This window comes from Anomalospiza imberbis, chromosome 22, assembly GCF_031753505.1.
Source record: "Anomalospiza imberbis isolate Cuckoo-Finch-1a 21T00152 chromosome 22, ASM3175350v1, whole genome shotgun sequence".
Classification (NCBI taxonomy): Eukaryota; Metazoa; Chordata; class Aves; order Passeriformes; family Viduidae; genus Anomalospiza; species Anomalospiza imberbis.
Window position 1 is genome coordinate 7,832,843 of NC_089702.1, and position 24,561 is coordinate 7,857,403.

At 65.5% G+C, this 24,561-nt stretch overlaps 2 protein-coding genes across 2 annotated transcripts in view; both read left to right on the plus strand.

The window, feature by feature from the left end:
* LRP1 (LDL receptor related protein 1) overlaps nt 1–8,287 on the plus strand; it is an 89,101-nt gene extending 80,814 nt beyond the window's left edge. The window contains 8 exon segments of the mRNA XM_068212551.1: nt 41–202; nt 843–1,017; nt 1,348–1,452; nt 1,652–1,716; nt 2,145–2,232; nt 2,343–2,487; nt 3,292–3,434; nt 8,267–8,287. Of these exon segments, the coding sequence (XP_068068652.1) occupies nt 41–202; nt 843–1,017; nt 1,348–1,452; nt 1,652–1,716; nt 2,145–2,232; nt 2,343–2,487; nt 3,292–3,429 (878 nt within the window). The 3' untranslated portion in view covers nt 3,430–3,434; nt 8,267–8,287.
* A 545-nt stretch (nt 8,288–8,832) lies between these two features.
* On the plus strand, nt 8,833–21,951 carry NXPH4 (neurexophilin 4). The gene is made up of 2 exons (XM_068212634.1): nt 8,833–8,981; nt 21,178–21,951. The coding sequence occupies exons 1-2, from the start codon at nt 8,931–8,933 to the stop codon at nt 21,949–21,951; spliced, it is 825 nt and encodes a 274-aa protein (XP_068068735.1). The 5' UTR covers nt 8,833–8,930.
* Nucleotides 21,952–24,561: the final 2,610 nt, after the last annotated feature.

Sequence of the window (24,561 nt, forward strand, 5' to 3'; positions counted from 1 at the left end):
ACAGACAGGTGGGCACGGAGCTGACGGGTTTTATCCCTAGGAATGCCGACCTGCCGCTGCCCCACCGGCTTCACCGGGCCCCGGTGCAACCAGCAGGTGTGCACGGACTACTGCCAGCACAACGGCAGCTGCACCGTCAACCAGGGCAACCAGCCCACCTGCCGCTGCCTGCCCACCTTCATCGGCGACCGCTGCCAGTACCGTGAGTGCCACCCGCTGTGCCACGGGGTGGGGACAGCAGTGGGGGCGTCGGGAGCATGGGTGTCCCTCACCTGGGGGTGCCTGGGGACAGCAGTGGGGGTGTCAGGAGGATGGGTGTCCCTCACCTGGGGGTGCCTGGGGACAGCAGTGGGGGTGTCAGGAGGATGGGTGTCCCTCACCTGGGGGTGCCTGGGGACAGCAGTGGGGGTGTCAGGAGGATGGGTGTCCCTCACCTGGGGGTGTCTGGGGACAGCAGTGGGGGTGTCAGGAGGATGGGTGTCCCTCACCTGGGGGTGTCTGGAGACAGCAACGGGGGAGCAGAAAGCTGGGTGTCCCTCACCTGGAGATGCCTGGGGGGAGACCTCTGGGGACAGTGCCAGAGTGTTGGGCTCCCAACTCTCTTTTGGGTTTTTCCCACCATCTACGTGGGAATACCTGGGGACAGCATCAGCGGTTGTGCTCCCATGTCCCACTCTTTTGGGGGAATCCTTGGGAACAGCGCCTGTGGGATTGTATTTCCAGGTCCCCCTCTCTGGTGGGATGCTGTGTGGGGTGGGGTGGTGCTCCATGGGGGACTGGGGCCACCAGTTGCACTCTGGAGGGGTGGCAGAGGGGCACCCTGACCCCCTTGTCCCCCACAGGGCAGTGCTTTGACTATTGTGAGAATGACGGCGTGTGCCAGATGACAGCCAGCGGTGCCAAGCAGTGCCGCTGCCCCCCTCAATTCGAGGGCGCCCAGTGCCAGGACAACAAGTGCTCCCGGTGCCAGGAGGGCAAGTGCAGCATCAACAAGCAGAGCGGGGAGGTCTCCTGCATGTAGGTGCTGGGAATGTCGAGCTGGAGGGAGGAAAAGGGGTGGTGGGCACAGGGACCCCAGAGAAAACCTGTCCCCCTGTGGCAGGGTTGGCCACAGCTGGGTCGGTAATTAGGGCAGATAAATCCAGGGGACCTGGTGGTCCTGGCAGGAGGAGGTGGATGTGTCTCAGTGTCTCCCCAGAGCCCATCCTGGTGTCCCAGCCATGAGCTGTGTGGGTGGGATGAGCCAGCAGCCGAATCCCTAGGGGCTGGAGGGGAGCACAGAACACCCGGGGTGGGGCACAGGCCAGCCATGGGGTGCCCATGGGGTTGATCCTCTGTGCCCCCCAGCTGCCCTGATGGGAAGATAGCACCGAGCTGCCTGACCTGTGACAATTACTGCCTGCACGGCGGGACCTGCTCCATCAGCGACAAGACACAGCTGCCCGAGTGCCTGTAAGAGAGGAGGGGGCCGGGGCGGGGGGCACGGCAGGGGGGGGGACAGGCGGGCTGTTTGCCCCCCGAGACGTCACTGACACACCCCGATCTGTGTGCCCCCACCCCACCCTGACCCCAGGTCCGTGCCCAGCTCTCCCTCCCTCCCTCCCTGCATGGCCCTGCCCCGCTAACCCCGGTGCTCTCCCTGCGCTCCCAGGTGTCCCGCGGGGGTGACGGGCACGCGCTGCGAGGATTTCATCGTGGGCGAGCAGCAGAGCAGCCGTAAGTGGGGCGCAGTGGGTGACCCCCCCCTTCCATGCCACGCCACACCCAGGGGGTTTGTTGGTGGGCAGGTTAAGTGGGGGGCAGTGGGTGACCCCCCCCCTTCCATGCCACGCCACACCCAGGGGGTTTGTTGGTGGGCAGGTTAAGTGGGGGGCAGTGGGTGACCCCCCCTTCCATGCCACACCCAGGGGGTTTGTTGGTGGGCAGTTTGTTGGTGGGCAGGTTAAGTGGGGGGCAGTGGGTGACCCCCCCTTCCATGCCACGCCACACCCAGGGGGTTTGTTGGTGATCCAGGGCTGCCCCTGAGTGACTCCTGAACCCCATTCTGTGGTGGAAGGTGAGGGGGACAGGGCCAGCCCAGGCTACCCTCTATGGGCACTGTCCCCACCCCAGGCTCTGAATGTTCCTGTGCCTTCCTCCCGCAGGAACAGCTTCCATCGTCATCCCCATCCTGCTGCTCCTCATCCTCCTCACCGTGGTGGCTTTTGTCTGGTACAAGTGGAGAATTAAAGGGTGAGTCTGGTGGGGTGGAGGGGACGGGAGCTGCCTCTGCTGGCTGTGAAAGCCTCGAGGGTGGGGGACAGCTGGGGGGTGTCACTGACCCTCTGCCTCTCCCACCTCAGTGCCAAGGGCTTCCAGCACCAGCGGATGACCAACGGTGCCATGAACGTGGAGATCGGGAATCCCACCTACAAAATGTACGAGGGCGAGCCCGATGACGACGTGGGGGAGCTGCTGGATGCTGACTTTGCCCTGGACCCCGACAAGGTGAGGGGCTGTCGGCTCTGCAGGCTCCTGCCCGAAGTGGGAGGTGCAGGGGGGACACGTGCTGGGGTGGGGGGCACATTGCTGTGGCTGTCAGGGCTCTCTGGGCAGCAGCCCTGGGGGGGCTCTGAGGGGCTGAATAGGCTTTGGGGCTGATGGGTCTCTGAGGGTCTCGAAGGTTTCAGGGCTGGGAGTTCTGACAGGTTGCAGAGGCTTTGAGGGATCACAAAGCTCCAAGGGTTTGCAAACTTTTTGGGGCTAGGGGAACTCCGAGGGGTGACAGAGGCTTTGGGGCTGGTGGACACTCTGAAGGTTCACAAAGGCTTTGGGGCTGGAGGTGCTCTCTGATGGTCTCAAAGGTTTTGGGGCTGGGGGGGATTCTGAAGGTTCACAAAGGTTTTGGAGCTGGGGATGCTCTGAGGGAGGCTCCAGAGGCTCACAAAGTCTTTGGGGCAGGAGAAATGGGGATACTCCAATGGCTGAAAAGGCTTCATGGCTTGGAGGTGTGTGAGGGGTCACCAAAGCTTTGAGGTTGGAGGGCTCTGAGGGGTCACAAGGCTTTGGGGTTGGGGGGCTCTGAGGGGTCACCAAAGCTTTGGGGTTGGGGGGCTCTGGGGGGTCACCAAGGCTTTGGGGCTGGAGGGTGCAGCCAGGGCCAGCGGGGCTGTCCCATGTCCTGGGAGGAGGTCACAGCTGGTGGGGGCTGTCACGGAGTCACCCCAGGGTGGAGAACACCCCTGGGGACGGCAGTTCTGGGCAGGGGGGATGCCCGTGCCCCCTCCCACCTGCTGCCCCCGCCATCTGCAGCCCACCAACTTCACCAACCCGGTTTACGCCACGCTGTACATGGGCGCCCACAACAGCCGCAACTCCCTGGCCAGCACGGACGAGAAGCGGGAGCTGCTGGCACGGGGGGACGACGACCTGGCAGACCCCCTGGCATAGGGGCATGGAGGGGCGAGGGGCCGCGGGGCCGCGGTGCCCGGGCCCGGCACTGCCCCCGCCGCAGGGGCGGGCGGGGGGCCGGGGGGTGGGCCACGAGCCGCTGTATAAATGTACAAATGAAGGATTATTACTTTTCTATGTGAGCAGTATTATTACCTGTATATTCCCCGGTCCCAGGCCTCGGCGTCTTCATTGCCAGACCTGGCTTTGATTTATTTTAAATCTCTTTACATTGAGACCCCCCCTCCAACACACACACACACACACACATCCCTTCCCTTTCCCTCCCTGCCCCTCCCGGCCCTTCTCACCCCCTCCAGCCCCCAGGACAGGCTGGCGTGTGGCCGTACCGGGGCAAACACATCGGGGCTGGGGCTGAGGGGACACGTGGGGTCACTGCTGCGGGGGGCACAGCTCGGGGGGAGGCAGAGCGGGGTCCCACATGCTCCCAACCCCCCCTCCCCAAAACTGCAGCAGCTCCCCTCCCCAGGGACCCCGTTTCCTTCCCCCACCTAAATCTGCTGTTCCCCGGCTTCCCCCTTCTCCTGCAGCTTGGCCTCTGCAATCGCCCCCAGCCCCCCATTCCCCTCCCTCCCGTTTCCCCCCTCATTGTCCCCCCTCCCTCCCTGCCTTCCCCCCTCCCTCCCCAACTTTCCCCTCCCTCTCTCTGCCTCCCTTTCCCCCGTTCTCTGCCCGACTGTTACTGGGGCCAGGATGAAGCCCCCAGCCCCGCTGCGGTGCAGGGGGGGGGTCCCCGGCTCCTCAGCCCCCCTGCTCCAGCCTCTCACCTGCCCCTCGCCCCGCTCTCCAACATGCACATTTTTTAACAGGAAAGAGAAGAAAAAAAAAAAAAAACCCACAAAAAAAACCCTCTGGAAATGACCTAGCTTTTATAGTAGAAATAAATAAACGCATGTGGGGGGGCGGGGGGGGGACCCCATCCTTTTATTGGGGGGAAATGTTTTAATAATTTTTGCTGGATTACTTTACAACTAAACAAAACAGATATTGTTATAAATAAAATTTTTAAAAACTGAAGCATAGGCTGCTGGTTGGATGGGGGGGGGGGGGGGGGGAGAGGGGGATGGGAGTTTGGGGGGCAGATTTGGGAGGAGCCCGGGCACCGGGGGTCATGGCCGTGATGCTCTCAACGCCCAGAGATGCCAGTCCTGTCCCCGGGGAGTGAGAAGCGGAGGTCGAGGGGGGTTATGGGGTGTGGAGAGCAGGGGGCTCGGGGGGGTCATGGGGAGGGGGGGCGCAGGTGGCTGCTCTAAGGCAGGAGAATCCCGCCAGGGCCTCTTGTTCCATGGCGTGGCGCAGGGCGGGCAGCGCTGGGGTGAGTGGGGCACAGGGATTTCCGAGCACGGGCACCGGGAACGGGGAACCGGGAACGGGGAACCGGGAACCGGGAACCGGGAACGGGGAACCGGGAGCCGGCACCGGCGGCGCGCGCAGTCCCGGGAGCCGCCGCCAGGTGGCGACACCGCCATCGAGAACGGAGCGGGGGGGGGCAAGCGCGCGCGTCCCCGTGTCCCCCCCCCCCGTGACCCCCCTCCCGTGTCCCCCTCCGTGTCCCCCTCGCTCGTGACCTCCTCCGTGTCCCCCCTTGTGACCCCCTCTGTGTGACTCCTTCCGTGTCCCCCCTCCGTGTCCCCCTCCCGTGACCCCCTCCGTGTCCCCCCCTTGTGACCCCCTCCGTGTCCCCCTTTGTGACCCCCCTCCGTGTCCCCCCCCATGACCCCCTCCATGTCCCCCCCCCGTGATCCCCTCCGTGTGACTCCTTCCGTGTCCCCCTCCCGTGACTCCTTCCGTGTCCCCCTCCGTGTCCCCCTTTGTGACCCCCTCCGTGTCCCCCCCCATGACCCCCTCCATGTCCCACCCCCGTGATCCCCTCCGTGTGACTCCTTCCGTGTCCCCCCTCCCGTGACCCCTTCCGTGTCCCCCTCCCGTGACCCCCTCCGTGTCCCCCTCCGTGTCCCCCCTTGTGACCCCCTCCGTGTCCCCCTTTGTGACCCCCTCCGTGTCCCCCCCCATGACCCCCTCCATGTCCCCCCCGTGATCCCCTCCGTGTGACTCCTTCCGTGTCCCCCTCCCGTGACCCCCTCCGTGTCCCCCTCCCGTGACCCCCTCCGTGTCCCCCTCCGTGTCCCCCCCTTGTGACCCCCTCCGTGTCCCCCTTTGTGACCCCCTCCGTGTCCCCCTCCCATGACCCCCTCCATGTACCCCCCCGTGATCCCCTCCGTGTGACTCCTTCCGTGTCCCCCCCCGTGACCCCCTCCGTGTCCCCCCCCATGACCCCCTCCGTGTCCCCCCTTGTGACCCCCTCCGTGTCCCCCCCCGTGACCCCCTCCGTGTCCCGCCCCCGTGACCCCTTCTGTGTCCCCCTCCCGTGACCCTCTCCGTGTCCCTCCCCGTGTCACCCCTCCTGTGTCCCCCCCTCGTGTCACCCCCTCTATGTCCCCTAGTGTCACCTCTTCCTTTTCCCCACCCCGTGTGTCCCCCTCCGTGTTTCCCTGTGTGGCCCCCTCTGTGTCACCCCCTCCGTGTCCCCTCCCGTGTCACCCCCTCTGTGTCCCCCCGTGTAACCCCCCCATACCCCGTCCCGTGTCCCCCCAATCCTCCCGTGTGTCCCCCCAATCCTCCCGTGTGTCTCCCCCGTGAGCCTCCTCTCCCGTGTATCCCCTCTTGTATCCCTTCTGTACTCCCTTCACTGTCCCCCCATGTGTCCCCCCCGTGTCCCACCTGTATGCCTCCATGGATCCCCCCCCGTAAGCCCACCCTGAGCATCCCCATATCCCCCCATTGTGTCCCCCATGTCCCCTTAGCATCCCCCAGGTCCCCCCATCTCCCCTTTTTCCCCTCCTGTGTGTCCCTCTCATGTACCCCCACCCCGTCTCCCACCCCTGTGCCCCCCACTCTGCGTGCCCCCGTGTCTGGCACGACCGTGGGGGTGTCCCTCTCACCCTCCTGCCCCGCCACGGCCACAGGGGTGACCAGGACAGCAGCAGGTCTGTGAGTGGGGGGCTCAGTTGGGACCCCCCCCCCTCCCCTTACACCCAGGGCAGCGGCAGGGACCAGGGGCAGGGCCGTGGGCTCGCGCCCGTGGCTCGTGGTCGCCCCGGGGGGGGGGGGGCTCGTGCTGCCGGGGTGGGGGGCTCAGGGCCGGCCTCGCTCGTGGCATCGAGCCCTCAGGGCGTCGAGCCTTGGTGGCATCGCCAGCAGCCTCGCCACGTGCCAGGTGGCTGTGAGGACCCCCAGGGCCATGGCAGCTCCCGGGTGCCCCCCGGCCGGTGCTCAGCAGAGCGGGTCGCCCCTCGCCCCCCCCCGTCACCACCGGCCTCGGCGCAGCCCCCGGCCCCCCGCAGCCGCTTGCCTTTGAGCCCCCCCAGCCGCCGCGCCGGGTGCCGGCGGCCTCAGATCTATTTCAATACCGGCTCTTTGTTCACTTATCGGTCCTTAAATCTCCTCCCGAGGTTTTTCCTCCCTTTCCCCTCTCCCCCCGCCCCTCACCAAATCCTTTTTATCTTTTTCCTTCAATATTTTCTATTTTTCACCCTCTTCCCCATTCACCCCACCCTCCCTCCGCCACTTCTGCCCCTCCCGTGGGCTGTTTCGGTGGGGAGGGGGCTCTTCCAGAGCCCCCCAACCCCTCCCAGAGCCCGGGATGCGTTTGCTCCCCGGTGAGACCGTCAGGGACACCGGGACCCACCCGGGGAGTTTTCTTGGCCATGTGGGGAGAGGTCCCGAGGGGTCTGGGTGCCCCCAGAGCCCCTCCAGGCTTCAGCCACCCCAACCCTCTGCAGGGTGGATGTGGCACCGGGGGGAGCAGCGCTGGGGGACCCCGGTGGGAGAGGAGAGGAGGGGAGGGGGGTACGGAGGCTCCTGCAGTGCGGGAAGTGGGGGGCCAGGGAGGAGCGGGGGGCCCTGGGGCTGGCAGTGGGTCTCACAGCCGGCGGCAGCGCTGGCACCGGGGCAGCAGCAGCAGGGGAAGGGGGGGCTCCTGAAGGGATTCTCCCTGAAGTGGGGGAGGCTCCTCTGACCCCGGGCAGAAAGGGCCAAGTGCCAACGTGCCCAGGGCCCCCAAGCGGCTCGCCTGGGGCTGCCTGGGCCCCCCCTGATGCCAGCACCTCAGGACGCCCCGCTCCTCGTGGCTCTGCTCTCTCCTCTCATTTCCCCGGCTCCGTCTCCCTCATTCCTCGCCCTCTCCCTTCCCTTTTCCCGTTTCTCCTTTTATCATTCCGTCTCCGCATGTCCACGCGGTTCTGCAGTGCCCTCCCCGCGTGCCCCCACCACCCCCGCGTGCCCCAGGCCCCCCGAGTGCCCCCAGACCCCCCCCTCCCGAATGTCCCCAGCCCCGCCGGCAGCTCCCCGGGACAATCACAGCAATGACAGCAATACCGGGAATAACGATCGATTGATGGGGTGGGGAGGGGGCTGGGGTGGGGGGGGTGGGTGGCCAAAACCCCTCGGGGGGGAGGTGAGAACCCCTGGGAGAGGGGCCCCGGCACGGCGCTGGGGGATGAGCACACGCGTGTCCATGTGCACACACGTGTCCGTGCAGGTGACGCAGGTGGCGTGTCCAGCCCGACGCGGGTGGGGGTGCAGGACGAGAGGACCCCCCCCCGCCCCCGGGTGTAGCAGGGTCTGGGGGGCCCCTCAGGGACGCTCCCTAGGGTGCCCCCATCCCTTCCTGCTGAAGTTTTGGGGGTCCAAGCAGGGGGGGGTCCCTCTGCCCTCCCCGGGAAAGGCAGCACCGCCGGTGTCCCCCCGGTGTCTCCACCGGGGTTTGGGGTCTCCGGGAGATGGGGCAGGGGGGGTGGCAGCACCGGGAGCGTCCCGGGGGGCGAGGGGAAAGCGGGACAAATCCGGGAGCATCTGGGGGAACGGGAAGATGGAGCAGGAGGGGAGGGCACCCCGGGATGCTGGAGGATCGGGGGGCAGGACCGGGTCCGGAGGATGCAGGGTCTGCGGGAGAGAGGGGCAGGACCGGGATGTCCCGGGGTGCGGAGCTCTCCAGGAAAGGGGGGACAGGACCGGGGGCACCCCGAGGTGATGGAGAAGAGCGGGGGGGGGGGGGCACAGCTGGGGATACCCCGGGGTGCGAGGGAATTTGGGGAGGGTAGGACAGGAGACACCTCGCGTTGATGGAGGAGGCGGGGGGCAGGATCGCCGACACCCCGGGACGCTGAAGGAGGCGAGGGGGGAGGACCAGAGGCACCCCGAGATGCGGGGGAGGGGTCGGGGGGGCTCGGGGGAGTAGGATGGGAGGCACCTCGAGGCGAGGGGCTCTCTCCGCTTCCCTCGCCCCGCTCTGTGGCGGAGCCGCCGGTGCGCGCGGGGCCGGTGCGGGGTCCCGGCGCCCCCGGAGCCGCCCCCCGGTGCCCCCCCGCCGGCCGGGATTGGCGGGGCCGCCGAGGCGCCGCCCGGCCCCGCAAGTCTCCAACTTTCTTCCCGCCGCCCCTCACCGCCGCCGCCGCCGCCGCTGCTCCCGGAGCCCCGCGATGCTCCGCCGCCGCCTGCCCCTGCTCGGGCCCGGGCTGCTGCTGCTGCAGGTACGGGGCATCCGGGACCCCCGGCCGGGCGAGCTGCCGCCGCCGCGGGAGTGCGGGGGGGGGCGGTTACCGGGCAGGGGAGGGGGGGGAAGTCGTGCAGTTATTGGGGGCGTAGGACAAATCCGGGGGTGGGGGCGTGGGGGCCTGGCGGGGGTCGTGCAGTGGGAGGGTGGGGGGGGGGGGGTCGATCCTGGGGGGTCGTGCAGAGTGGGGGGCGCGGCTCGGGGGGGTGTCGTGAATTGGGGGGGCTGTGGCAGTCACGGAAAGCGCGGGGGGTTCGGGGGGTTCGGGGGGTGGTCAGGCGCGACCCTGGGGGGGTCGAGCAGACACGGGAGGGGGGCGTAGGAGGGTGAACGGGAGAGTTGTATGGGGGGGCGGCTGACAGGGGCTGCATATGGGGGGTCCTGCCCCCCCCCCCCCAAGCTGCAGGGACACGGGGCTGTCCCGGAGCTCGGGCGGAGTTGTGGTGTCGGGGGGAGCCTCGAGGGGTCCCGTCGCCGGTGAAGCCCCTCCAGCTTTCCCCCCCCTCCCTTCCCGGTTGCAGAACGCGGGAGGCGCCGTCTGGCAGGTGCGGGGGGAGGGGGGGGGGGTGGGGGCAGCGAGACGGAGCCGCGCGTGAGCGTGGGGGCGGCCACGCGTGGGTGGGTCGGACCCTCTGCCCGAGGGTTCCGCGGGGCGCTCGGGGTGCCCTTGTCCCGCACCCCGCACCTGCAGCACACCTGGGATGGGGCGAGCAGGGTGACTTCCCCACGGCGGCCGTGTCGGGGAGAGAGGGAGGGTCCCCACGTAGGACTGGGGGGTCCAGCTGTTCCCTGGTTGTGCCAAGGGCGTGAGCCCCAAAACCACCTGGAGAGGCGGCGCCTCATTCCTGTCCCGACTCCGCTCGGCCTCAGCCGCTGCACGGGGGGGGGGGGCGCTCAGCCCTGCCGGGGGTCTTCTCCCACCCGCCCCGTTCCCACCTCACCGAGTGCCCCCCCAAGCCATGGGGAGGGCGCACGGGGGTCTCGACCCCCGGGACAGGCCTGGGAGCGGGGGGGACTTTGCCTGTCCCCCCCCTTCGCCGCTCTGTGGGAGCTGAGGAGCGGCTGCAGCCGCAGAGACCCCCCCCCCTCAATGTCCCCCAGTCCCAGATACTTAAAGCTTCCCAAGGCCACTCACCCCCGCGTGTCCCCCCCCTCCGCCACCTCCTCCTGGAGCCCCTCGGGGGGCTGCAGCTGCATCCGACGCCAGCGCCGTGGTGGTCAGGAGGGAGGGATGGAGCCCCCCCCAGCCCAGCCGGGGGGGCCGGGCTCATCACCCAGCAGATCTGATTTCCTGACACTCCATTTTTACTTTCCGTGTTTCATGAATAAAATCAAACGAGTCAATTCCCTCTCGGGAATTGGATGCACATCAGGGACCCCCCCCACACCCCCCCCCCCCCCCACGCCCCGCACCACCCGACCCCCCCCCCCCCCAAGGCAAAGGCTCTTGCAACTTGTCTCTCCCTGGCACGCTGCTCCCTGCGTGGGGAGGGGGAGACGTGTGCCCGCGTGTGGGGGTGGCTCGGCGTGACCCCCCCCCCTCCCCGTGTCCATCCATTGCAGAGCATCTGTCGGTGCTGGAGCTGCTTCAAGACAAATGGGTTTGTTTTGATGAAATCCGGAGCAGGGCGCTGCCCGGGCCCCCCCGCCCCGCCCACGCAGGCGGCGGAGCTGGGGGGGGCACGGGGGGCTCAAAGCTGGGGGGCACGGACATGGCCTGGGGCATGGGGGTGGGCATGAGGGTGCAGGAGCCTCCTGCTCAGGGATTACCCTGGGAGATGCCCCGAGCCCCGATCCCTCTACGGTGGGGGTCCAGGACCCTCCCCCGCTCTCAGGGCTCCGGGAGGGGCCGGGGTCTGCCCAGCCGTGTGCCCACCGGGTGCCAGGGAAGGGTACCAGAGCCATTCCTGCCCCTCGGCTCTTTGGGCCTGTTGGGGAGAAACTTTGCCGGTCTCTTTTGGGGGTCAGGAGGGAGCTGGGTGGGTGGGGGGCTGCAGCTTCCCCCCGGCTGCAGTGAGCACCTTGAACTGGGGCTCCCAGTGCCACATCCCAGCAGGACGGTGGTGGGGGCACTGGGCAAAGGGGCAGAGGGGGCTGCACCCCCTAGGGCAGCAGTGACAGCTTTGTCCCTGTGGAGGAGTGAGGGACCCCCGGGGTGTGGGACCCTCAAGGCGTGGGACCCCCGGGGTGTTGCCCCCCCCCCGGTGCCGTGGGTTTGCTGGCAGTGCCAGCTGGGTGACACTGCTGTGTTGGGATCAACCCCTGCTGGCATGGACAAACTCTGCCAGCCCAGGGGGTGCCTGTTCCCGCTGGGGGGGTGCAGCCCACCCCTCCCCGGCCCCCCACCCTTGGTGGCTCCTGCTGGGCTGGCAGTGCTGGAACAGGCAGGGGGACGAGCCCACCTCTGATTGCGAGTGACACCCTCCCCTCCCCGGCCTTTCCCAGGCTCCTGCGTTATTTTTATGCATTCCATTATTTTCTCTTCATTGAGCATTAAATCTTGGGGGTCCCTCCGGGTGGGGCCAGCCTGGCTCCCCGCTGCTGAGGGTCTCAGCCGGTCCCCCGGGCACACCCAGGACCCTCGGTTGGGCACAGCCGGTCTTGGAGGGAGGAAGGGCCATTCTCCCCGCATCCCCCAGGGTTCCTGGGAGACAGATGCCACCCTTGGCGCTGGGTGCCCCATGCCCTGGCGATGGGGTGACCCCACCCAGTCCTGAGCAAGATTCAGCAGGGGAGGGATGAGCGATGCCGGCCCTGGGTTGGGCAGGAACAGGCTGGAACAGGCAAGAACACCGGCATGAAGGCACGATGGGATGGCTGAGCGCCACAGCAGGACCAGGACGGGGACGATGGTGTCCTTCCTCACCCTGCTCCATCCCTGCTGCCTTTGCCAGAATATGCCCCGCCACACCGCCTGCGCCCCTGCCTCGGTTTCCCTCCTTTCTGGCACAGGCAGCTGAGGCAGCGGCTGTCTGTGAAGCACCTGAGTGTTGCTGGCAGGTTTTCCTTCTTGGATTAACCCTTCGCAGGAAAATGCCGCTTTGCTCTGCCTCTGGCCATGCCAGCCGGAGCCCGGTGGCCCGGGATGCCAAACTCATCCACTTTGTCCCTTCCTTCCCTTGCTGTCACCCAGGAGCTGTCTCCTGGGCTGCTGGCTGACAGATGGCTTTGCTCTCAGCAGATGCTGCCAGCCCTTTCCACACAAGGACACCCCAATTCCCACCTCCCCAGCTCCCATTTTTAGGAGGAATTTACCCGGTTCGTGGCTCGGAGGTGTGCACCGCATTTGGGGCCAGAGGAGAGGATGTGGGGTTTGGGTGGTGGTGCTGCCACCCTGCAGCCCCCTCTGGCCGGGCTTCCCTGGGGGTGCTGGGCTCCAGGGCCCGGCTGCAGCGGGCCGGTGCCCGCGGGGCCGGGATCGGCTCCGTGCATCCCCCGGTGCCGTTCCTGCGGCTCCCTGAGCCGCCCGCCGTTGCGGCGGGTGCTGTGTGCTCAGCATGGCTGAGCTAATCTATCGCCAAACAAACACACACTGTTATTCCGAAAGAAGGTTTCCAAGCGACTCATTTCCCTTTTTTTAATAACTCTTCCCTCTGGTGCCCTTTGCACCCCAAGCTGGGAGATTCAATAAGGCTGGAGCCTGGAGCGTGGCTGGCGCAGCATCAGCGAGGAAGGGGAGCAGTGGCTGGGGAGGGGGGGCACCCAGGGGTGCCCCCCAGCCAGACCCACCCACCCTTGCGCTTCCCGGTGCCGATCTGGCTCCAAGCCGGGTCCGGTTTTATTGCTTTTTCCCCTCACTCCTGGTTTTAATTGCCAGTTTTCCGCTGGGGACTGGTAGAGGTGGCCAAACCAGGATGGGGGGCAAGACGGGCGCTCCCCCCTTGCGACAGCAGCCCCCAGCTGAGCCCCCACCGCTAATCACACTCTTGCCAATTAACACTCCCGGATTAATGACTTTGCCCGCCCTTTCTGCATCCACGGCTCCTCCTCTCAAGGAGCCAAGGTCCCCGCAGCCGGTGGCCCAAGCGTGGGGTGAGGGCGCGCTGAGACCCCGCAGCTGGAGCCCCCCCACCCCTGGCCTGGCCGAGCTCCAGCCTCGCCGCGGTGCCTGGCTCAGCCTTCGCGCTCGGGCGCTGGAGGTAAATGGCCCAGGAAAGATGAAGCTTCCTCTCCCACCGCTTGGATTGCTGCTGAAGGAATAATCACGTCCCCGTGCCCCCCCCCCCCACCCCCCTTCCAGCCCCCCCGCCTTTTTCCCTGTTGCAAAAGGAAAGTCATTGTGCAGGAACAGAGCAGGGACGCGAATCAATCCCAAATCAATTCCCAGCGCACCCCGCTGGGCACAGATCCCGTGTGACCCCCCCCCTGCCGTGACGGTCCCAGCTGCTGGGCTGATGTCACAGTGGGGGAGACCCTCTCATTGTCCCCTCGGGCCCCCCGGCACAGGGCAGCGGAGCCTGGCCTGCAGCAGGCAGAGCAAAGCCTCACCTGGCACCTGCGAGAGGCCGGGGCCTGGGCTGGGTGATGGGTGAACAGCGGGGCTGAATCCAGCCCTGGGGGGCACGAGGAGGGTCCCAAGGGGCTGCAGGGACACGCTGTCCCCTGCTCCTGGTGGGAGCCAGTGCCTGGCTGCGGTGGGTCACGGTCCTTGTGACCCCAGAGCAGCTGCGGTCCCAGCGATGCCCTTGAGGGACCCCAGCGCTCCTGGGGGTCGCTTGGAGGGTCTCAATCCAAGTCCACTGCCAGGGGGTGGGGGGGACAGCCGTGTCTTTGCTGCCGCCCCCCACTTCCTGGGGGGGAACAGATCCCTGCTGGCACTGGGAATGTCGGGAGGAGATGTGCAGTGTGGGGGCCGCAGGGATGGGGTCTCACCCGGGGGACAGGCTGGCATTTTCCCCCTCTCTGGTGACCTTCGCACTGGCCCTGTCTCATCCAGGGAGGTGGGAGGGGGGGCGGGGGGGGGGCTGGGAATGGGATTTATGATCCCGCCTGATACGATCTTATAAAATTTCCCGGGCACACTCGAAATTACATTTCCATAGCTCAGGAGCAGCGATCTCTGTGCGCGCCAATACCTGCCACTTTTATGGCTACATTTATTGCAATAATAAAGTGAAATGGTGAGGCAAGGGGTGGGGGTGCCTGGGGGGGGGGGGGCAGCAGCGGGGCAGAAGGTGGGGGCTGCATTGCTGAGGGCCTGGGGTCCCCCTATTTTGGGGAGACTCGGGGGAAGCTGATGCCTCTCTGCTGTCATCTGCTGAAGAGCTGGAAGAGGGATAGATGGAACCCCACAGCCTGTTCTGCTGGGGGGAAACTGAGGCAGGGCAGAGGAGGGGGAGCATCCTGGGGGGCGTGCCTGGCACTGGAGATGTGGGAGTGACGTGGGACCCGTCCCTGCTGGCTGTACTCCCTTGTCCCCATGCACCATCCTCGTGAGCTGCCCATGTCCCCACGTCCTGCTCAGAGTGACTGGGGGTGGCCAGGAGGATCCCCCGCCCCAGTGAACCCCACAAGGAGCTGGATCCCTCCGAAGTCAAGGGGGGTTCCAGGCCTGTTTGCCTCCGGTCAGCTCAGGGAGCCGCTGGGTGACAGATGCCCAACAGCCACATGTCCCTGTCCCCCGCCGCCCCCGTGTCCCCTCTCTGCTGGCGGCTGCCCAACCGCCCGCACCCCCTCTCCCCCTCCCGCTCCGTTTATCTCCTGTTTTCCCATTCATTCCCTTTTCTCCTCCAGCCCAATGAGTCACACAAGCCCCGAATCCTTTGCCTGCTGCCGTCTCCTCCCTTCTATTATATTTTTTCCTTTGCTCTTAACAGCACTTTCCTTTTTCACCCGTGGGGGGAGAGACTCGGGATGTACATTCTTCCCGGCTCCCCCCCAATCCACCTCCCAGCTCCTACCTCACCGTGAAGCCCTTAAAAGTAATAAATAAATAAAACAACGGCTGAGGAAAGAAAAGGCAGGAAACGAGTGACAGGGAAAAGGAACCAAAACGAAAGAAAGAAGGAGGAGGGAGAAAAAAAGTCCTACTCGGGCTATGAAATATTTATTAGCCAGCGCGTGCCGAGCGCGTTAATAAAGCTGCAGCATTTGCATATTTTTTTCTGTCGGCGAGGAGCGAGGTGTCTGTTTGGGGGGTGAAGGCACAGCTGATCCAAAGCTGATCCACAGCTGATCCAAACCCGGCCCCGTGCGGGTTGTGGTTCTGCTCGAGGTGACACCGGGCCTTGGGCACGCAGCACGTCAGTGTCACCGGGAGCGGGACCTCAGCACGTGGCTGGAAGGACCCGATGGTGGGGGTTGGTGGGTTGGTTGGTGGATTTGGTGGATTTGGTGGATTTGGCTTTGGTGAGCTCATCCAGGCTCTCTTCTGGCTGAGGAGGTGCTGGTGTCAGATTCACCTGTCCTGATGCTGGGGATACCCATCCCAGGGCTGGGGTGCCCTTCCCAGTGCTGGGGGTGCCTGGCCAATGTTGAGGGACCTCTTCTCTGTGCTGGGGTTGCCCATTCTGGTGCTGGGGTGCCCATCCTGGTGTTGAGGGTGCCCATGCTGGTGTTGGGGTGTCGTGCTCACCTGCCCACCACCCTGTAGGTTGTTGTGGCTGCAGCAGCACAGAAGGGGCAGAGGAAGGACCCCGAGGAAGCCTTGAGGGGGTCTCGCTGAGCCCCTCCCCAGGCAGGACCCATCCAGCCACCACTGTGATTGTACACGTGGCAGGGTGGCCGTGCATGGGCGTGTCCTGACTTGTCCCTGCATGTCACCTCTTCCCCTGTCCTTTCGCCCTTGATCCCTTGCCAGCATCCTCGACTGCAGCTAGCCTGGGGAGGGACCAGGTGCCACCTCCCCAGTGCCCCCAGTCCAGGGGTGCCCAGCAGCACATCAGTCCTTTGCCCTGGCACCAAGCGCTCCCCAGGATGGTCACTTGCAGCTCAGTGTGGCAGCAGCACGGCCATGCCCTGCCCATCTGGTAGGGACAGGGACAGCGTGGCTGTGGGGATGGGGACAGCGACAGGGACAGGAACAAGCTGGCAGTGGGGATGGGGACAGGTAGGGGATAGGGACCGAGACAGGCTGGTGGTAGGAACGGGCACAGGCTGGCTGCAGGAACTGGGACAGGCTGGCTGTAGCAACAGCGTCAGCCTGGCAGTGGGGTGGGGACAAATTATTGGTAGGGATGGGGACAGGCTGGTGGCACTTGATAGGGACAGGTTAGCAGTGGGGATGGGGACAGGTTGCGTGTGGGGATGGGGACAGGTTGGGTGTAGGGATGGGGACAGACTGGCGGTGTTGATGGGGACAGACTGGCAGTGGGGTTGGGGACAGACTGGCAGTGCTGATGGGGACAGACTGGCAGTGTTGATGGGGAAAGGCCGGTGGTGTTGATGGGGATGAGCTGGGTGTAGGGATGGGGACAGGCTGGCGGTGTTGATGGGGACAGACTGGCAGTGGGGTTGGGGACAGACTGGCAGTGCTGATGGGGACAGACTGGCAGTGTTGATGGGGACAGACTGGCAGTGTTGATGGGGACAGACTGGCAGTGTTGATGGGGACAGGCCGGTGGTGTTGATGGGGATGAGCTGGGTGTAGGGATGGGGACAGGCTGGCAGTGGGGACGGGGGTGGGCGCACAGGGAGCACGGGAACGCGTCACCCAGGATGTGCAGCCGCACCGAGCACCTCACTCCATGCATGTGCGTGTCACCATGTGCGTGTCACCATGTGTGTGTCACCACACCTGTCGCCGTGTGCGTGTCACCGTGTGCGTGTCACCACGCATGCCACCATGTGCGTGTCACCCTGTGTCACCACGCGTGTCACCATGTGCGTGTCACCACACGTGTCACCGTGCTTGTGCACACACCGACGTGCTCACAGGGCCATGCAGGACATGTGGAGTTTTTCGTGCACACCCAGCTGCATGTGCAGCAGTGCATGTGTTCGAGAGCACCCGCTGGCACTCGTTGCATTACTCGGGCACGCAGGTGGCCCGGGCACACACCTGCAGCACCCACGGGTGCACACGCTCCCCCAGAGACTCGGGAACAGCCACCCCACAGCTCTCCGTGCTCCCTCGCCCACTCGGACACGCCTGGGCACGCCGGGTCCCTCCCGCAGCCCCGCGGAGCCCGGCGCGGCACCGCGGCACCGCATTAGCACCCGCGCGGCGCCAGGAGATAAATGGGAGCTGTCAGAGGCACCTTGTTTGCTGCTAACCTTTGGAAATGCCACGGCGCCCCGGGCTGCGCGTGCCGGGGGGAGCGGGCCCGCGGGGATTGTCGCTCACCACCTCCAATTAATCTCCTCGCGCTAACGAAGGCGTCGGGGGTGACGGGCGAGAGGCTGGGTTGACCCTGTGCCCATGGGGAGAGCAGGAGACCCCCGAGCAGTGGAGCAGTGTTCCTGCTGCCAGGGACCCCGCTGAGGTGTGGGGACAGGATGGGAAAAGGGATGGGGACAGGGATAGGGACAGGCTGGTGGTAATAATGGGAACAGGGTGGTGGTAGGGACAGGGACAGGCTGGTGGTGGGCATGGAGACAGACTGGCCATGGGGACAGGGACAGGCTGGCCGTAGGAATGGAAACAGGTTGGCAGCAGAGATGGGGACACGCCTGGGACAGGGACAGGCTGGTGGTGGAGATGAGGCCTTTGTTGGCGGTGTTGTGGTGCTCTGCTCCCTCCCCCAGTGCTGGCGGGGCTGTTCTGCCTTGAGCCCATACCCCATCATTCCCAGCCCCTCTCTCGGGGTGCTGGAGCTCATCCCAGCCCACACCGGGGCAGCCAGGCCCCCTGTCCCCACCCCCCACTGCTCCACTCCCCTCCACCAAGGTGACCGAGGGTCTCGGGGGAGCAGCTGACGGCGCTTGGCCCCAGCAGCAAATGGGATGTGAGTGGCCATCACTGCCGGGCCTGACAAACCAAATTGATGCCGGCACCGAGAGGCTTCCCGGTCCCTCTGCAGCTGCCTCCAGCCCTTCCCACATCCTCGCCGGGCTCCGTGTGCTCACAGCGGGGTGACACACGGTGCCTGTGGACACACGGCAGCCCCACACGGCTACAGAAGGGCACACGAGGGGCTTGAGAGCAGCTAAACCATGTGGGGATCGTGATGAGGATGAGGAGGAGCACAGTAAAGGGGATGAGGAGGGGAGCAGCAGGGATGTGTAGATCAGCGGTGCATGTGACAGTGAAAAACAAGCATCTCAGGTAACCCGCGTGGCAGCAGAGCCCCTCACGCCACAGAGCCAGGCATGGCCCTGCCTGGCACTGGCCACGGCTCCTGGTGAGAACAGGGTGGGAGGGGGCCGGCATTGGGACCCCACAAGGCATGTCCAGGAGGTTCAGGGGCACGTGCGTGCGGCTGCACCCCGACGGCACAGCAGGAGCATTAATATTTAACGCGAGGTGTACGGGACCTGCCCTGAATGCCGACAGCGCTGCCAGGGCGCAGGGGGGTGACCTTGGCTCCCCTCGGCACTGGCGTGGCTGAAGCATCCCTGGCCCTGCTCATCCCCACAGGCTCCGAGCCCCCCGGCTGGCCCGCGCTCAGCGGGGGCTGCGGGCGGCGAGGGTCCCCCCCGCGATCCGGGCTGCGCTGGTGCCGCAATCGATCGCCCTGGCTGCATCGCAGCCGCTGCCCTGCTCTGCAATTCCCTTTCATCCCCCGCTCCCCCAGCAGCTCCTGCCGAGGGACTGGAGGGGCTGGGGGGCTGCCAATCTGGCCCCTCGCCCGCAGGGGCTGGGGTACTTCTAGTCCTGCAGGGATGGGGGATGTTTGCTCTGTCTGTGCCCGGCCTGTGCCCCCCAGCCCCTGGCTCTGTCCCGTGCCAGCCTGGCCCGGGGATCTGCAGCCCCAGGAGCACAGTGGGCGCTGCCAGTGTCTGCCCTTCTCTGTTCCCACTGCGTCCCCTCCCGACTCCCTGCCCATCCCTGTTCCTTCCCTGTCCCTTCCCTGTCCCTTCCCTGTCCTTTCCCTGTCCCTCCAGCGGTTCCCATCACAGACTCTTCCAATCCGATCACATCACACCCCCCTCACCCCTGCACGGAGTCATGGAGAGGGGGGATTGGAAAGGGAAACTGAGGCAGGGGAGGAAGGGCACAGGCACCTGCGGCACTGCTGGGGACCGGCCTTGGCTCCCAGCCCTGGCTGAGATGGAAATCCAGCGCAGAGCTCAGAAACCTCCAGAAATCCTTGCTGGTGGTGGGGGCTCGGCAGGATGTGCTGCTGTGCGTGTTCCCCGTGGGCTGCAGCCCCAGCCCCTCACGGTGGGCGCAGAAGGATTTGGGGGGCTCCCAGCTGAGGGGTCACAGTGGGGTGTGAGGGGTCCCAGGCCTGAGAGATGCAGAGACAGAGTTGGGATGCAGACACCACCCCTCTCCCAAAAATGCAGCTCCCTCAGCTGGGGGGTGCCCCTCTCCCGCTCCCCTCGTTATCTCACCATCCCGGTCCTGCCCCCCCTCTCCGGCTGGCGAAGGCGCCCGGCTTTGAAGCTGCGTTGAAATATAGATAAGGGCGAAGGCAGCAGCCGAGCTGGGAAAGAGCCGGGGGGAGCGGGGGGCTGGCCGGGCTGGGGGTGCAGGGATGGATGCTGAGCTGCAGCTCTGCACCGCACGCCCTGGCCCCCCATGATGGGCTGAAACACCCCAAATCCCCTTCCCACGGACATGGCGGGGCTGCGTGCCCTGCCCAGGGTTCCTCTTTCTGGTGCAGCACAGGCAGAGCAGATTTAGGAGCTCAGCCTGGCACAGCTCGGGGGGATCCCAGGGATGGATCAGATAGAGCCTCTGGTTCTGCAGAGGATGTGGAGGTCCCTGCTGCGCTCCTCCCGTGGTGCTGCTCCATCTCTGCAGGGAGACGCTGCACTGAGACCGGCCCAGCCACGGAGGAGGGGTCATGGGGGGCTCACCCCTCTCTGACAGATGGGGCTCATGGGACCCTGTCATTCCCGATGGGAATCATTCCCAAGCAGGAAACGGCACTGAGCCATTCTGTAGGGTGAGTGATGCCAGGATGAGCCCCCAGCAATGACAGGAGCAATTCCCTGGGCCTGCCTCAACTTCCCATGAGAGCACAGCCCCCCAGGCTCCCCTCAGCCCCTCCAGCTGGTGCCTCTGTTCACCACCCCCTCCCCACTCCCCCTCCTCGTTCCTCCCGGGATCCAGGTCATCCAGAGCAGAAACTGCCGGAGCAGCCAAGCACCTGCCAGCTCAGGGCGACAGTGATTGACGAGGCCGGGGCTGCTGGAGCAGCATCCCGCGTGCCGGAGCAGCTGGCAGGGCAGGAGGGCACAGCGGGCACCCCGGGAGCAGGAGGATGAGGGATGGGGGCACGGGGGGCAGGTGGGCAGGGGGATGAGGGACAGGGGACATGTCAGAGTTGAGGTCCCAGGCTAGGGCTGGCATCTGGCTCTGCTCACTGGTGTCCATCCCAGTGACTGGGGGAACCTTGGGAAGGGGCTGGTGTGGCGCCAGCCCAGCTGATGCAGGCACGAGGATGGGGAGGGAGGAGTAGGTAGAGGATGAGGAGGGTGCAGGCAGAGGGATGAGGAGGGGGTTGTAAGTAGGAGGATGAGGAGGGTGCACGCAGGAGGATGAGGAGGGTGCAGGCAGAGGGATGAGGGAGGGGGCTGTAGGTAGGAGGATGAGGAGGGTGCATGCAGGAGGATGAGGAGGGGGTTGTAGGTAGGAGGATGAGGAGGGTGCATGCAGGAGGATGAGGAGGGTGCATGCAGGAGGATGAGGAGGGTGCAGGCAGAGGGATGAGGAGGGGGTTGTAGGTAGGAGGATGAGGAGGGTGCATGCAGGAGGATGAGGAGGGTGCAGGCAGAGGGATGAGGAGGGGGTTGTAGGTAGGAGGATGAGGAGGGTGCAGGCAGAGGGATGAGGAGGGGGCTGTAGGTAGGAGGATGAGGAGGGTGCATGCAGGAGGATGAGGAGGGTGCAGGCAGAGGGATGAGGAGGGGGCTGTAGGTAGGAGGATGAGGAGGGTGCATGCAGGAGGATGAGGGAGGGGGCTGTAGGTAGGAGGATGAGGAGGGTGCATGCAGGAGGATGAGGAGGGGGCTGTAGGTAGGAGGATGAGGAGGGTGCATGCAGGAAGATGAGGAGGGTGCAGGCAGAGGGACGAGGAAGGGCACAGGCACAGCTCATGCCCTCTCTTGCCCTCTCTCCCCAGACGGTGTGTGCTGGCGGTCACATCGCCAAGACCTTGGGGTACCTGGAGATGGGCACCTCTGGCCTCCTCAAGGATGTGCCCTATGGCACCCTGAAGCCCCCAGTGCTCGACCCCGGGCGGCTGATTCCGGCAGAGCCCCCTCGGGGCGCGGGGACACCGGCGGGCACCGGACGGAGCCCCTGGGACTGGCAGAAGAACCAGACGGCCGGGGAGCTGCTGAGTCCCCGTGCCCACCGCAAGCCCACCCTCAAGTCGAGCCGCACCAAGAAGATTTTTGGTTGGGGCGACTTCTACTTCAACATCAAGACGCTCAAGTTCAGCCTCCTGGTGACGGGGAAGATCGTCGACCACATCAACGGCACCTTCAGCGTCTACTTCCGACACAACTCCTCCAGCCTGGGCAACGTCTCCGTCAGCATCGTGCCCCCCTCCAAGGCGGTGGGTTTCGAGGTGCTGGTGCCTGGCCCCCCACCCCTGCTGCGGCCACCGCCCCCTCCCCAGCAGAGCACCCTGCCCGAGGGGCGCCCGGCCAAGGCGCTCAATTGTCACGTGGAGTACGAGAAGACGAACCGGGCGCGGAAGAACAAACCGTGCCTGTACGACCCGTCCAAGGTGTGCTTCACGGAGCACACGCAGAGCCACGCGGCCTGGCTCTGCGCCAAGCCCTTCAAGGTCATCTGCATCTTCATCTCCTTCCTCAGCATCGACTACAAGCTGGTGCAGAAGGTCTGTCCCGACTACAACTTCCAGCACGACAACCCCTACTTCGGCTGACGGCACCGGGGCAGGGGATGGCTGGGGGACAGGGGGGTTTCAGTGTCACTCGGGGCCCCCTGTCACCCCCACAGCAGCTCCCTTTTCATCACCCTGTGCTGGGCTGTGGGACAGCCGGTGCTGGGGGTCCTGGACCCCACCCAGTGCCATCCCATCACTGGGATTCAGTTGGTTCTGGGGGTTGCAGGTTCCCCCTTAAAATGACATCCCATCCCTGCACCACAATGGGGTACAGCCAGTTCTGGGGGTCCCACCCACCCACTGAGACCCCATCACTGAGTACCCCATACTGGGGTAGAGCTGGTGCTGGGGGTCCCAGTTCCCCCCAATGACATCCCATCACTACATCACTGGGGTAGAGCCGGTGCTGGGGGTCCTGGACCCCCACACAGAGATCCAGCCCTGGGGTACACCTGTTCCTGGGGGTCCCCTCCACCCCCTGAGACCCATCACTGGGGTACACCTGTTCCTGGGGGTCCCCTCCACCCCCTAAGACCCATCACTGGGGTACACCTCTTCTTGGGGGTCCCCTCCTCCCCCTGAGACCCATCATTGGGGTACATCTCTTCTTGGGGGTCCCCTCCTCCCCCTGAGACCAATCACTGGGGTACACCTCTTCTTGGGGGCCCCTTCCTCCCTCTAGAACCCATCATTGGGGTACACCTCTTCTTGGGGGTCCCCTCCTCCCCCTAAGACCCTGGGGTACACCTGTTCCTGGGGGTCCCCTCCACCCCTTGAGACCCATCATTGGGGTACACCTGTTCCTGGGGGTCCCCTCCTCCCCCTGAGACCCATCATTGGGGTACACCTCTTCTTGGGGGTCCCCTCCTCCCCCTGAGACCCATCATTGGGGTACACCTGTTCCTGGGGGTCCCCTCCACCCCCTGAGACCCATCACTGGGGTACACCTCTTCTTGGGGGTCCCCTCCACCCCCTGAGACCCATCATTGGGGTACACCTCTTCTTGGGGGTCCCCTCCTCCCCCTGAGACCCATCATTGGGGTACACCTCTTCTTGGGGGCCCCTTCCTCCCTCTAGAACCCATCATTGGGGTACACCTGTTCCTGGGGGTCCCCTCCACCCCCTAAGACCCATCACTGGGGTACACCTCTTCTTGGGGGTCCCCTCCTCCCCCTGAGACCCATCATTGGGGTACACCTGTTCCTGGGGGTCCCCTCCACCCCCTGAGACCCATCATTGGGGTACACCTGTTCCTGGGGGTCCCCTCCACCCCATGAGAGCCCTCATTGGGGTACACCTGTTCCTGGGGGTCCCCTCCACCCCCTAAGACCCATCACTGGGGTACACCTCTTCTTGGGGGTCCCCTCTTCCCCCTGAGACCCATCATTGGGGTACACCTGTTCCTGGGGGTCCCCTCCACCCCCTGAGACCCATCATTGGGGTACACCTGTTCCTGGGGGTCCCCTCCACCCCATGAGAGCCCTCATTGGGGTACACCTGTTCCTGGGGGTCCCCTCCACCCCCTGAGACCCATCATTGGGGTACACCTCTTCTTGGGGGTCCCCTCCACCCCCTGAGACCCATCATTGGGGTACACCTGTTCCTGGGGATCCCTTCCTCCCCCTGAGACCCATCATTGGGGTACACCTGTTCCTGGGGATCCCTTCCTCCCCCTGAGACCCATCATTGGGGTACACCTGTTCCTGGGGGTTCCCTCCACCCCCTAAGACCCATCACTGGGGTACACCTCTTCTTGGGGGCCCCTTCCTCCCTCTAGAACCCATCATTGGGGTACACCTCTTCTTGGGGGTCCCCTCCACCCCCTGAGACCCATCATTGGGGTACACCTCTTCTTGGGGGTCCCCTCCTCCCCCTGAGACCCATCATTGGGGTACACCTGTTCCTGGGGGTCCCCTCCTCCCCCTGAGACCAATCATTGGGGTACACCTCTTCCTGGGGGTCCCCTCCTCCCCCTGAGACCCCATCTGTGCAGCCCCCCCCATTCTGGGGTACACCTGTTTCTGGGGGTCCCAGCCCCCTCCCCCACTGACACCCCATCATTGCAGCACTGCCTGTGCTGGGAATCCTGGACCCCCACCCATTGAGACCCTCCCCCCCCCCCCCCCCCACAACACCCATCGGGTACAACTGGTGCTGGGGGTCCCGGCCCCCCCCACCCCCACTGCAGCTGGGGGGGTGCAGGCACAGAGCCCCCCCCCCCATCTCCATGGGGGACCCCCCCCCAGGTGTGCAGCCCCTCCACCCAACGCCGTGACAAAGTGCCAGGTGGGGGTTAGGGATGAGATTGGGGGGGTGGGGGGGGGTTCCCGGGGGGCTGCCCCCTCCTCTCGGGGAGGGGCTTCTTCATCTTTTTTTTTTTTTTTTTGTAAAGAAACTGAAAATGGAAAAAAAGCGGAAAATAAAGAAAAGCTTGGGAAAATAAAAAGGATTGTGTTGAAGGGGGGAGAGTGAGGAGGCGGGACCCCCGGAATTAGGGATAGGGGGGTTCAAGGATAAGCGACCCCGGTTTTTGAGGGGGGAGCAGGGATGGGGACTCCAGGATAAAGCACGGGGGGGGGAGGGATGGGGGACCCGGGGTTGGGGTGAGGGGGTTTCAGAGTTGGGGGACCCTAAATTTAGGGATGGGGG